General features: G+C 36.7%; 1 protein-coding gene across 1 annotated transcript in view; it reads left to right on the forward strand.

Annotated features, from left to right (window-relative positions):
• The window catches only part of WDR44 (WD repeat domain 44), a 68,803-nt gene that overhangs the window by 46,429 nt on the left and 7,070 nt on the right, over positions 1–15,304 (forward strand). Inside the window, exons 13-14 of the mRNA XM_010947416.3 lie at positions 9,990–10,103; positions 13,402–13,524. Coding sequence (XP_010945718.1) covers positions 9,990–10,103; positions 13,402–13,524 — 237 coding nt within the window. The remainder of the gene's footprint in view (positions 1–9,989; positions 10,104–13,401; positions 13,525–15,304) is intronic.

Genomic DNA, 15,304 nt, shown 5'->3' on the forward strand with positions numbered 1-15,304 from the left:
CCCCTTTAAATGTTGCTCTTTCTTAGGATTCTGTCCTTTGGCCATTCTCAGTTGGCATGTTCACTTACTGCCTCCAATCCTGATCTGGCTTTAGCTCCATAATTCTGGTTTCCTTCCAATAGTTCTATGTTTTTTTTAACAACAGTGAAATCTTATTGTGCATGCTGCCCTTTGCACATAGCAATATCTATAGGCTCTCTCCACCTACATGTTCTTCAAGCACATCAGTTAATAGTTTGATACTGAACTCCCTCAGCAAATGTTGTTTGAGTGCCTGTTACATGTGCCAGACACTGCTAGATTCTGCACAGTCAAATGAGACATATTCTCCAGCCTCAGGGACCTTGCTGGCTAGTGAAATAGATATATCTGCAATTACAGTATCAGATGGTAGTATTCTATAGAAGGTACTCCACAAGTATGCAAGTTAGCCTTATGAGTCAGAGTGTCAGGAAAAGTTTCCTGGAGGCTTTGAGTAAGGAGTTAATTGTATGAGAGAAGGAAGAAAGAGGGAAGGGGCATATCGGAGCGAACAGCAAATGCAAAGTCATGGAGGCCGAAACAGCATGGCCTGTTAAAGATACTACAAGAAATTCCATGTGGCTGGAGCAAAGGGTGCTTGTGTGAGAGCTGTAGGAAAGGTAGGTAGGATTGGGATTTTGGATGGCTTTTTATGTTAAACTAAGACACATGAACTTTATCCTCAAGGTACTGGGGGAGGATGGACTTTGAGGGGTTTGGATGGAAAGTTAATTAAAATATTCAGATTTTTGTTTTAGAAAGAGCATTCTGGTAGCAGTGTAAAAGATGGATTGGATGGGGTCTCTAGGCTAGAGACAGGGAGCCCACTTTAGAGGCTATCAACCCAGGAGAAAAATGGGTGCTTCGATTGTGATAGCAGTGGGTCTAGAAACCATAAAGAGGAGCTGAATTTGAGAGATGTAACCGAAGGACTTAATGACTGATTAGCTGGAGTAGTAAGTGAGCAGCCTGGGGTGATTCCTAGGTGTCTGTCTTGAGTAACTGGCTAGATGTTAATGATCATTCATGGATATACTTTTATTAACTGCCCACAGCCCTGCTTCTCCTCTTTTGAACCTCCTTTAATGGCATCAACATCCATAAATTACCTTTTTTAACTGAAGTCAGAAACTCTCTATTACTTTTTCTTCCTTGCCCACACTTCAAATTAGATAATTGTTCTATGTACTCTACCCTCACCTATAGAGTCAGTCCCCTCATCACTCACACCATCTAGGCCCTTGACACTTATTTAAATATTTGCTGTGGCCTCCTAATTGTTTTTTATGTCTCTGGTCTCTACTGCTACCAGCTGCTTTTTTTTTGTTTTTTCAAAATAAAGATCTGACTGCCATTTGTGATTTAAAATCTTCTGATGGCTCCTTGTCACCTACAGAATAAGGTCCTTCCTGATATTACCTCATCTTACCTTTTTAACTCAGTTCTAATTCCCTAGTACCTGTGCGTCCTACTTGCCATGCCGGATATGGGTCTGTACCCTAAACACACTCTCACATTCATGTCTTTGTTCATGTTGCTTGCTTTGCCAGAAATGCCCTCCCTGTCCCCTTTTCTCACAGGGTGAAGCCCTACTCATCCTTCAAGATTCAACTCAAATATCTTATCTTCTCTTATTATTTTCCCTGACTCAGGCAGGCAAAACTGTTCCTCACTGTTCTGACAGTACGTCCTGTGTGCTTTAACACTGATAATAATTACCATGCCTTCCTTGCAGTTTGTCTCGCTGGCTAGGCTCAAGGCTGATTTAAGGCTAAGAACTGTACTTCACAGATCTTAGTCTCTTTGCAGCCCAACCCCATGCCTGACTGTGGTAGGCCCGAATCAGTGTTGAATTCCTGCTTCTGTGCCTTTTGTTTATTCCTTCCCAGTCCCCTTGTCTGGATGCCTGCAATCTCCCTTTTTTCTGCTCAAAATTTGCCCATTCTTCAAGGCCCACTTCCTCCATAAAGCCTTCACTGACTAATGTAGCAGCGAAAATTTTAACTGCTTTGCTTTAGGGGAAAAGGGTTTGCTTTTATTAGTTTAATTCACCATAAAGTTTCCAGACATTGATTACTATTAAAAACAGGGACTATTTGTACCATCTTGTATTATGCTTATTTTAACAATCCTACTTACAGATTTTTAACCACTTCTGTCTCCCCTTCCCCCCAAAAAACCTAAGGAACTCCTAATCTAGTTTGAATACAAAGTCTTTTAAATGAAGAGCATAGTCGTTCTTTGACCCAAAAAGTATTAACCCCCTGGAGTACCGAGCTTTTTTTCTGGAGTAGTTGGTATCATTTGTATCTGTTGTCTTCAGGAAAAGATTATTTGGGGCTTCTTTCACTTCTGTCATTTTGTACGGGGATACTTAAAAGAGGCCTCTATTTTGTATGCCTTTGGGTTTTGGTATCTGGTACTATCTTTGAACCTAGTACTCACTGCAGTGAGGCACAGTAAGCACAGTGGGCTTTATTTTCCTGATATGTGTGTTCTTTTTTTTCTCGTGATGGTGATATCTGATATTTATCTCTTTTGAACTACGTTCTTACTCTTGCCTTCTTAGCATCCGTGTAAAATAAAATGCATAAAAATACCTGTTGTACAGTTGGGTGTACAGAACCAAGATCACTCACCTACTCGTTGGTCATGCCAAGCTAGAATTCTGGCTGTTACACTCTGTTTCTATTGATTTCCAGAAGTAGCTCAGTAAACGTAAGGAAGAAAGGAAGAGGGGCGTGCTTAGTTTGCTCCATTATACTAGAGACTTGTAACATTTCTTCTTGACACTAGAAGTTGTTAAGTGTGCTGTGTACCTAAAAATTAATGTTTTTTGTAAATCTACATTTGGTGCACTGGGTTAGTGGAACATCAATATGGGTTTTGCAACATTTACCTGCTGCTTAGAATTTTTGAGAGTAGACTATAGGGGAGGAAAAAATTTTCCTCTACCTTCTTAGAATCTGCGGCTGGAATCTACAAAATAACCTGACGAAAGACAGACTAAGAAGAGAAACAGCTTATTATGTATGCATATGGAGGCCTTCCGAGAAAAATAGTGAAGGCCCAAAGAAGTGGTTAAACCCAAGGGTTTATATATCATTTCAGCCAAGAGCAATGCATTTGTGGAAAAGTGACAAGACAAAGAAAAAGGGATTTAGGCTTTTAGGGGTGGTAAATTGTGGGAAGGTAAATCTACTGGGGGAAACTAATGGAAGATAAGGAGTATTTGGTAAGGTTCTGTTTATACAGATAAGATTCATTCTTCCCTTCCTGGTAGGGGAGAGGTGAGGGGAAGACACCTTCACAAAGGGCATTTCATGCTCTGCTTTCAGGTAGAGAGGAGGAGGGCAGACATTTTCTTGTGTCTGTTTCTTCTCAGTTGCCTTCAACTCAAAATAATACTTATTCAAAGGGGCATATTTTGGGGTGATATATTCTGATCCCCTTCAAAATCATGAGGGTCTAAAACTTGAATGAAAAGGCTATAAGGGAGTGGGAGGCAATTATTGTGAAATTGTTCATATGCAGTATTTTATTAAAAAGAGACATTGGTTTAGATTTGGCTCAGTCAACAATTATTAAATGTCAAAAATGTGTTAGACACTGAAAATATAAAGATGCAGTCAATAATTCATGTCAAGGAGTGATGCATTGGGGAAGACAGATATTGGCAATGATGATATATGCCCAAAACAGAGTTAAGTATCATTTTCCCGAGAAGACCATTCCTTTGATGGTGTATACACTTGATATCAGTTCATTGTTTAATACACATACCATCTCCTGAGTTAGAAACTGTGATCACTTTCTACTCTCTCCTCTCCCTTCAGTGTCTGCTCATTTACCAAATCCTGCCTGCTTGATCTCAGAAATGTCTTTGGAATCTGGCCGTTCCTTTTATTTGCACTACTGCAATCCAGGCCTGTATCTCCTATCTGGACCATTATAGTTGCTCTCCCAGATTCCAGTCTTTCATCCACACTGCCAGCAGAATTACTTTCCTATAAAAGATCTGATCACGTTTCTTTCCTGTTTAAAAACTTGTTTTGGCTCTCTTTTTTCTTCCTATAGAATTAAGTCTAAATTCTTTAGATGAATGACTCCATCTTTCAGAGATCAGCCTGACCTCAGCTCTCAGTGTCATTTCCTACCCTTCCCTCTTCCAGACCTTATGCTCGGAGCCACTTGGTTGTTCATGCCACAACAAGAATGTCAGAACTTTTGTTGATTCCATGTATTTATATATGCTATTCCCCTTTGCTTGGCAAATTCATTTAAGACTCAGATCTCTTCACCAAAACATTCCTTGCTTCACCTAATGAGTAATTTACTCATGTGTTCCCTTACTGTTCCCATCGTACTTTGCCCATAGTCCTGTTAAAAGCACTTACTACATACTATATCAATTTATGTAACAATAGCCAAACATGTTTTGTTTTGTTTTTTTTGGAAAACAAGGTTTTATTCACCATCATTAGCCTTTGATAGGTCCAGTTAACATGGTTGCATGAAACTGTCAAATAGAAATTAGAAGCAAAGCACCAAGGAATAAATTCTTAATTTTAAACAAGCCAGTGATTTTTTTTTTCTCTCAAGCCATAAGCAAAGTTGCAGAGTACACAGTTTGCCCATTTCTTCATATTGTGACCAGATCTTTCTTTTGGAATACTCTTTGGGAAAATTGGTCTAATCAGTCATGTCTTCAGATATTTGTATCACATCTACTTATAGATAATTAAGGTAAAAATGATGCATTTTCATACCTACCCTTTGTTTGGAACTGTTGAGATAAAGCTTGTGGCCACCCACAGTTTGATGATTCACAGACATCCTTTAATCCTGAAGTGCTAATAGGGGTGCCTTCTGTGGCTGTTAGTTCTTTGAGCCTAAGCACTAATCTTGGTTGGCGTTCGGCTGGTATTATTTCAGCTCACATGAAGATTTATGCCCAGACCACTCCTTAACACTGTTCCTGTGTCTGCGGCTTGACTCCCCAGTCACAGCTCCTTTTCTTATCATTGCGTTCAGATAGACATACATCGCTCATATAACTCCATGAACTCTGGTTGGTTTGCTTTAAAATGTGATGTTCATTCATTTTTCAATGCAACAAACATTTGAGCACTCTCCAGGATGCATACACCGCCCTGAACAAAGTGGTCTGGTGCAGGTGAAGATAAACGGATGCTGGGCCTGCCTGCCCTCCACTAGAAACTTAAACTCATGGGCATACACATAGATTACTGTAATTTACATGCCACAGAAATTAATAAGGGCAGAGTGCCTCTGTCTTTGAGATCAGGGAAGGCTTTAGGAGGAGGTAGCGTTTGGTTGGAGACTTGAGGAGTAGGTAGAATTTGGAGAAATGAAGAACATGCCTGGCAGAAGAAAGAGCTGTGAGTAGGACCAACTAGGTGCTGCTGGCTTTGAGCGTGAAGTGTGAAGTCACAGATGTAGAGGGATAGGTCCATGAGTTCCACGTGATGTGTGTTCTTGAATAATAGGCCAACGAGTTTGGATCTTAGTTGCTTTAAATTAAAATTTAAGCAAAAGCAAGACAAAGCTATTTGATGCTTTTATAAGTTTTTTTATTGTGATGGTTGTTTCTTTTCTTACTGTGCTCAGGCCAAAGCGTAAAACAAGGTGACTTGTTTTTCCCTAGCATGTCTAATCTAGGAAAGGAGGAAACATGGAAAATAAGCAGAAGTCATCTAAATTCATGTGCCGAACAACAGCTAACATTTTATAAGCTCTTACAATGTGCCATGTACTTTGCTAAGTACATTTTATGTTTTATCTCATTTAAACTCACAACAGCCTTGGTACTGTCGTTCTGAAGTACTATTAAGAGCCCTGTTTAAAAAAAAAAAAAAAAAGAACCCTGTTTTATAGATGAAGGAAAGAAGGCTTAGAGATATTGTGTAACTCACCAATTTCACACAGTTGGTAGGTACAGCACCAGAATTAGAACCCAGCTCTGATCTGTCTCTAGAGCTTATGCTCTTAACCATTATGCTCCGCTAGTTGGCATCTTAAGGTCTGGCACTATGTTTTCATTTAGCCCACAAATATTTATTCAGTGTCTACTATGTATTAATGACTGACTATTCTAGGAATTGAGGATAGAGTAGTGAACAAAAGAAACAAAACCTATTATAACGAAGCTTATTCTATTGGTAAGAGACAGAAACTAAGTAAAATTTTGTAATTTATTGAAAGGCGATAAAGTTCATGGAGAAAAAGCAGATAAAGTAGAGTGATGGGAGGTAAATAAGGTGGACAAGCTTCACTAAGAAGTTGTCATTTGAGGAGAATCTAAAGGAGGTGAGGGAGGAATCATCTGGCTATTTGGAGAACGTTCCAGGTAGAGGGAATGGCAAGCGAAACTGCTATCAGGCAGGAGTCCTTATAGTTCAAGAAATAGCATTGAGGCCTGGGTAGCTGGAGCCAGTGAGCAAGGGGAAGAGTAGTCGAAAATCAAGTCACAGAGGTGTAGATGGGGCAGTCATAACATGGAGGCCGCTGTGAGGACGTGGGCTTTCGCTCTGAGAAAGATAGAAGCCAATGGGAGCTTTTTGAACAGAGAATGAAATAATCTGACATATTATAAAAGTCTCATTCTAGCTTTTAAATACTAAGAATAGATTCTAAGTAGATAATAAATATCTTATTTATTTTGGAATCTCAAGTAACTAATGCAGTATCTGGTATATATAGTAAGTGTATGAGAAGGCTTACAAGGTTTCAAAGCAGTCCAACTTTAGAATGACATTTTTAGATAATCAGGATATTTGAATATGGATTTGATATTAGATGATACAAATGGTATTTTGTAGGTATGATAATATTTAGTTATTTTTTAAAAGAATTGATTAATTAGAGATACATATAGAATATTTACTAATAAAATCATGGGTATTTAGATCTAGCTTTAAATGCTCCAGCAAAAATAAGCAAATCCATTAAAGTGGGACGACTGATAAAACAAGATAAGTAAAATGTTGATAATCATTAAAGCAGGTGATGGATATATGGGGTTTATTATAATATTTATTATATTTTATCTACTACTGTATACAATTGAAATGTCCATGATAAAGTTTGATATCAAACTTCATTATATTGATATAGAGATATAAATATCTCTCTACATATAGACATCTATTCAGAAAAATATAGATAAACTATATAGCATTTCACTTGGTAATTCTCCCTTTAAAACTCTGTCATAAAGAAATCATCTTATATGTCCAAAAATGTAAGTAGGATTTTCATATTCGTGTTCTCACAATGCTAAAATCTGAACAAACTAAATTTTTACTAGTTGAAAAATAGAAACTATAGTATAATCTGTACAGTAGAATACTATGCAGTCCTTAAATTGTTTACAAAGACTATTTAATGACATTTAAAATATTCTAAATAAAATGTAAAGTGAAAAAAGCACACTGAACAATTAGATATATTATCCCAATTTTGACTGAAAAAAATCTACAAACATTTATATATTTTAAAACTTAAGAGAAATAAACTAAATTATTACTAGTAGTTATCTCTAGGGGGTAGGGTTTTAGGTCATCTTTATTTGATTCTTTATACTTCTCACTATTTCTAAAATTTTCTTTAATAAACATACCTAATTTTATTAAACAACAAGATACTATAAAAGTCTCTACTTTAAGCCTTTGGACCTTGATATTAGGATAAACAAATAATAAAATAGGGATAAAGATTCATGTTCCAGGATGTTCATTGAATTGCTATTTATTTAGCAAAAAAATGAAAATGTCTAAATGACCAACAAATTGGAGAATGATTAAATTGTGGTGTATCCATATGCAGCTAGTAAATGTTTCCAAGGAGTAAAATACTGAAAGTGCTCACGTATGATAACAAGGAAGATAGTGAATCATGAAATCATAATTTCAATTATGTTTTTGAAAAATGAGATTGAAGATGGTCAAAATTTTAGCTAATTATAGGTGGTTTTGATTTTAGTTTTTCTATTTTCTGTGAGGTTTTTTTGTTGTTGTTGGGGGAAGGTAATTAGGTTTGTTTGTTTGTTTATTTGTAGAGAAGGTCCTGGGGACTGAATGAATCCAGGACCTCATGCATGCGCTCTACCACTTAAACTATACCCTCCCCTCTATTTTCTGTGTTTTCTGAATTTTACCTACCCTGAGCATATATTACTTTATAATCAAAAAATACATTATTTAAGTATTTTGAAAAAATGTAGAGTACAGGGAAAAGAAAATGGATGTTTAAGGAGGAAAAAAAGATCTGGAATCACTGCTAGAGGAAATATGCTAAAGAGTTACTAAAATGAAAATGATTATTAAGCAAAAAGCTGAATTTTATGTAACAGAGCAAGCCTGTTTAGTTTTATGTCTTCCAGCAGTGCTCACTAATCTGGCCATAAAATTAGGGGAAGTAGCTGTAGTCATCTAGGATTAGAAGTGTTTAGCAAAGGGTCAGGCATCTGTGTACTGGTCTACCTCCACAGTGGATGTGAAGATGGTTTTATAAACTGTAAAGTTGTAGACAGATAGCAGTGATAGTTTTTATCTATCCCCGTGGCCACTGTTTTATTCAAGCCCTCATTATTCTTACTTAAAATACTGACTGCTCTTCCTGCCTCCTCTCTCTTTCCAAACCATCTTTTACATTATTGCCTAGGGTTCTCTTTCTAAGACATCAGTCAGATCATGTTATTTTTCCTTTTCAGAAACTTGTGTTGCTTCTCCATCACCTTAGAATATCTGACATTTTAAGCCATAAATCCAAGGCTCTTTATTATCTGATCTCAAAGTACCATTCTACCCTGATCCCCCCCTACTATATCTCCATATGCTTTTTTCTCCATCCTTGTCATCCTACCTGCCCTTCCGTAAATATGCAAGGCTTAGGTGACACTCCATATTTTTGCTCATGCAACATCCTTTAAAACATTTGAGGAGAAACCTTTGGACTTACAGTTAAATGACTTGTATTTTTGCATTGGTTCTGCTGTTTACAGGTGGCTGTGTGACCTTTAATATGTTATTTTGACCTCTTTGAGCCTCATTTTTTCCTTAATTTCTTCATCCTCATAAAGTTAATAACTACCTCACAGAGTTTGTGAGGATTCATTCAGATAATGAATACAAAAGCATGTTGTAAAACTAAATGCACAGCACACATGTATGGCATTATTTTCAACCTACCTCTGTCAGGATGCTTTTGACTTCAAATAACAGAAATCCAACTGAAAATGGCTTAACCAATGAGGAAGCAAGTCTGGAGGTAAGGCAGTTCCAGGGTTGGTTAATTCAGCAGCTCAGTAGTATCATCAGGGATATAAGGTCCTGCCATCCTCCCGCCTTACTGTTCTTTATCTGTTGCTCTCTTGGGCTAGTTCCCCTCATGGTATACTGGCTACTACTGTCTTAGGTGTCACCTGCAGACAACGATGTTCAGAGGCAGGAAAGAGGAAGGTCCCTTTAGTATACCCCTTTTTAAGGGTGAGGAAATCTTTCTAGAAGCCTCCCTTTTTTCCCCCCTCCCCCAGATAAACTTGCCCTCGTGTCTGATGAAAATCATAGCACATGCCCACGCCTAAACCAGTCATCACTGGGAACGGGAATGAGCTCATCTGAATTAGCTTAGACCGACTGTGATCACCCCATGTGCTGGCTCCTGCCTCTCCTGAAGGAATGGATGGTCAAAAAAGAGACAAAGTGGGGGCTCTGTTAGGGAGGGAACTATTGTGGTAGCATGATGTCTTCAAAGATAATCCAGGTTTCTTAGGACAAGGAGGTGAGGAGGTGATAAGTAGTAGATGCAGCATAAAGGGGAGTCGGCTTTTGGTGGATCAAGATTTCAATCCGGTGTCATACAAAATAATGAGAGAACACATGGGGTGGAAAGAGTATGAACCTTTTGTTTTTCTAGTTTTAACATTTGTTTTCATATCTAAATAGGTATGCGGTGGAGCTGATGAAGACCCTGATGATAAAAATGCACCATTTCGACAACGGCCATTTTGCAAATATAAAGGCCATACTGCTGATCTCCTTGATCTTTCATGGTCTAAAGTAAGAAAGTCTTATTTGAATTGTCTGTTAATTCTATGTAACTATTTCAGGATAAAAACAAATACTTTATTTGTATGATTGTCACACTATCAGTGTTTGAATGTTCATATATACTTTGTGGGAGTTACAAATTAATCGAAGTTAAAAAAGAGAAACGTCAGATTAGGCTAATAAGAAAATCTTTACTTAACAGCTTCTCTCTGGATCTGTCTATATACTTGTACTTTTTGCTTCTTTTATAAAGTAATTTTGGCAAGTAAGTATCCTCAACAAAATGGATATGACTTCAACTACAAGGGTGAAGCCTTATCTATATAATCAAGACTGTTTTAGGGCTAATCTGCTATATTTGTAAACTTATTAATTTAGATTTAAGAATTATATTCTACAAATCAGTGGTATGTCTTCAATTTGTGATTTTTGTTTTCCTTAGAGGAAAATTATTTTAGAAGTAGAGGGGCACTATTTTGCCACTGATGAAATATCTTAGAAATTGGCAAAAATTTTAAGAAATATTTTTAATTTTATTTAAGGTGTTTGAAGCATGAAGCAGTTTTTGTAATAAATGCATGACACCTTACATTTTCTTTGTATTAAAATTTGTCAGTAATCAGAATCTAAACTATATTAAGAATTTGTAGGGAAAAGTGATATTTAAAAGCCTTAAGTTGAGAAAAGTTATCTGAGTTTACAAAATACTGTCAGGGATACCGGTGATGCCCATATATTTTAACTATGTCAGGAAAACCTGATGTAGCACAAAGATATCACTGGTATATATTGGCAAGTCAGGCTTTCCCTGAGCTCCAGCTTTGAATCACTCCACTTATTAATTACTGCTCCTGTCATACTTGTTTAGATGTTGTGGGTGCATTTCATGGCCCATCTGTCACAGTATCTTTCTCTAAGCTCCAGGAATAAGCTTGAGCCTCACCTGGTAGTCTGGTTTTAAACTGAGCCCCCGTTGTATCTTTGTACTCCTTCCCCACCCTGTGTGAAATCTGAGTTGTCAGAAGATGGAAATCTGAAGTGTCCTTAATCCGATAATCTTATTTATCTAGAATAAGAAGTACAAAGCACCTAATTGGGAACCCTGTACTCATTTTACTTTCTTAAAGCAAACCAGTATTTTTTTCTGAAATGTAGCACTAACTGAAGAAATTAATTCTCCACTGGCCACTGTATCAGTCAGGGTTCTCCAGAGTGACAGAACCAAGAGGATATATATACATAAGGAGATTTATTTTAAGGAGTTGGTTCATATAATTGTGGGACCAGGCAAATTTGAAATCTGTAGGGCAGGCTGGCAGACTGAAAATTCAGCGAGAGTCACACTGAAGTCTTCTCCAGGAAACCTTACTTTTTGTTCTTAAGGCCTTTATCTGTATGCTTTTTACTTAACTACCTTTGTACATTTCTAGGTCTTGTTGGCAACAAGATTCTAAGCCCCTCAAGAGTAGGGACCAGATCTTTTTTTTACTGCTGTTTCTCTTCAGTGTCTAGCACAGTTGATGTTTATGGTGGGTTTTCTGTTTGTTGAAGACTTACTTTGTGCCAGGTAACAAGAATTACCTGTTAATTCTTAAAATAACAACCCTGTGAGGTAGGTGATATTTCATTTTGTAGATTAGAAGACTGGGCCTTTGACCCATCCAAGGTCACAAAACTAGTTGTGAGTAGAACTTAGATCTGACTCTAATTTGACTCCCAAGATCATGCTTAGTTTAAGAAAACTATTTCATGGATTCAATAGATAGATTCAATAGATAGCATAATAGAACAAGTCTTAACATGTCTTCAGCATCTTCACTTTAAGAATGTCTTTATATTTCTTTCATTTGCTTAAAGCAATGGACTATTGCAAGACTTGGATAAAGTCAGTTTTAATTAACAGCAGACCATAGATTTAGTTTATATACACTTGTTATTAATCAAGAGGAAATATAAAGCAAACTACATGTACTCTTCAAAACTTTTCTGGAACTGACTGGATCTTGAAAATAAAAAGAATTGTTATTAGATATTTCAAAAGTTATTATAAATCTTCCAGAATTCTATTTTTAAATGTAAGGTACACCATCTATTTAAAAACAGATATACCACATAAAATGTACATTTTTTTAAACTGGCCCAAGTAGCATGCATGTATTAGTGCAGTAACATACCAAAATCCACGTTTGTGCTTAGTCTCTTCACATTTAAACATTAAAGAGTCTTATTATTTTAAGCAAACGACAAAGCATCTTGTTTTTCATAACATGTGTTCTGCGTAAGCACTCTGCAGAATACTGTAGTGGTTAGAGCCTGGACCTAGAGCCAGACTACCTGGATTCGAATCCCAGCTCTGCCACTGACAAGCTGGGTAGTCCTAGAAAAATTATTTAACCTCTCTACCTCAGTGTTGTCATTTGCAAAAGAGGCTAATAATGTACCTACCTCATAGGGTTGCTGTATAGTGCTAAGAACAATGTTTAGCACATTGTAATTACTCAGTCAATGTCATCATTATTTCAATTTGTTTAGTACCTTTACATATACAAAGAATACAAGGGTCTCATTTGGGTTTCCTCATTCAGTATAACTCATAATTCTCTCCTTAAATTGATTGTGTTTAGAAATTAAAAAGCTACTGCCAGCTGGAAGCTTTTGACAGATAGGTGTTTGGTTTCTGGGTGATGGGCCATCACAATGCTTAAATTGGTTACACCACCTTCTTCTAGCTTTGAAAATTCTGTGATCTGTCCTGAAAGATTTGACAATTTCTTTTCTCTAATTTTCTTGCCTAAGGTGTGACAGGTACACGATAACTTTTCATATCCGTGCTACATTATAGGGTAATCTTTTTTAAGGCATTTTAAGTGTCAGTTAGGGAATCCATGTGAGTTAAAATTTACCAGTGTTATCGATTTGAAAATAACTGACGTGACAATCAAGTGAATAGATGCCTTGTATTCATAGCTAAGTTCCAATATATGCAGGCTCTAACAACTAAGGCACACCTTAGTCCTCTACTGGTGCCTAGCAAATTTCTTTTGACAAAAGTCATAAGATTCATCCTAATTTCAGAGTAGGTAATGTGCAAAAGTCTCAGAATCAAAGAAATACAGTATTTAATTGTTCAGGGAAAAAAATGGGACTGTTCAAGTGAATTGGATAATCTTTTGTTCTTTCTTATGCTGCATATAACAATAATAATGGCAAAACTGTTGAGGTACTTAAAACCAAAAGTTCACTTTTATGGTATAAGTGCATTTTTTTTCACATGGTGATAAAATAATCAATGTCAATTTATCCGTAGAACTACTTTCTGCTTTCCTCTTCAATGGATAAAACAGTCAGACTCTGGCACATTTCCAGAAGAGAATGCCTTTGTTGTTTTCAACATATAGATTTTGTCACTGCCATAGCTTTCCATCCAAGAGTAAGTGTTTACACCTTTTTTTGTTATACTATAAGGAAGGTGAGGGAACCGAGTTTCTCTGGAGGGTAATTGGACTGCAGGAAAAAAATTATTAACAGCCCCATAGTTAAAAGCAACTGAATTTAGTGTTTCATTTTGCTTTGAAAATGAGAAAAGAAATAAATATTCTGCTAATCTGCATTAGAAGAACTGGAAAAGTTATGGTCTAAATATAACAGTGAAAAGTCATCCCAAATCTTTAATACGGCATGCAGGGTATAATAAAGAAATAAAGTATCCTGTTAAAGAGGAGAGATGTTGGAGTTGGCAGAAGAAGAAAAGACAGCAGGTGGATAAATGAGAAAGGAAAGCATATAGGCAGGAATAGTTGTAGAAGGGTTGGGAAGGGAAGAGACATAGAGGAAAAGGTTGAAAGAGGCAAAGACCAAAATTCATTACAAGATTTACTGAATTCCTATCTAATGTCTGGAAACACTGTTAATCTTGAGATCCGTTCTTATTCATTTTCAGTGTAGAAAATCCTTCAACATATTTCCTCTAGAAACAAAGTATTTCATATGATTTCAACCAAAGGAGTAAAATCTACCCTCATGGAATTGTAGCCCTATCCTATGCTCTTATGGGATAGAGCCACCAAATACATAAGGCTAAATTAGTTTTAGTTCTTTGCAGCTATAAGCACAAGGGATGTTGCATGTTGTAGCTGCTCCACCAGCTAGGTTGAAATAAGTGGAGGGCTTCAGCTGCCCCTAGTTGGCTTTCCCTCCCCTACACTGGTAGATGATTTCCATTAATACATTTCAGTCATGTCCTCATCTCTGTATGTTTAACACCTATTGTCTTTTTAATGCAGCCTTTTACTTGTATTCACCTTTCTTTCTCTTTTTCCCCAGATTAAGAGAGAAGAATGACTTTTTCTCTCAATATAATTTCCCTCCCTGGGCAGGCTTATAACATAGGCAGTAATAGTTCTAAACCCTTAGAGAAGACTTGATTAAGACTGTTGAAAATTAAAAATGCTTAATCTGTGTTAATACTGTATCAGTTTTGACCATCAAGCTTTCAAGGCTTCTTTCTGAATAATACCCCCATCCTGTCACCCAAGGATGCAACAAAAGGATGGATTTACCCCTGTCAGCAACTGTGAGCAAAATCCTTCCCCCCACCTCTGTTTTAACTATAACATATCAGGGTGGCAAGAGAGGAGTATTAGGTGGTGATTGTTATCTATGTAGTGCTTTATTATTACAGTTTCTGTTTAGTCAATAATTTCTCTATACTTTTATTTGGTTTTATTTTGAAAACGTGAAAGCCTTATTTTTAAAATTATGCTGACCTGAGGAGTTTTTGAGAGGGGCTAGGGAAAAATGGGGTGATGTTGACATTTTCTTAGGAAATGTAATTCTATCAAATAATGTTACCTGGAAGCAAGATGAGTTATAAAAGAAATAGCCATATGGAGATACACATACATTTACACACGTGTATATATGTATGTGCATATATACAAATTCCAAATTGTAAGACCAAGATGAAGTATTTTAAGTTGTTCGACTCTCCTACTAGTAGATGTTGAGTCGAGCCTACTACACCACAGTATAAAAATGCCCATTCTGTGTAGGTTATCCTTGACAGGCTTCAGAGGTCTGTAAGAGTAATGGTCTTGAGTGGAGAAGTCTCTGTTTCTTGTTTTGGTATCTCAATTATTTTCTCTTTAACTCTTATGTTACCAAAAATTAGGTCAGTTTAGTGGTAGATCTGGTTTAGTTTTGAACACAGT

Source organism: Camelus bactrianus, chromosome X, assembly GCF_048773025.1.
Source record: "Camelus bactrianus isolate YW-2024 breed Bactrian camel chromosome X, ASM4877302v1, whole genome shotgun sequence".
Taxonomy (NCBI): Eukaryota; Metazoa; Chordata; class Mammalia; order Artiodactyla; family Camelidae; genus Camelus; species Camelus bactrianus.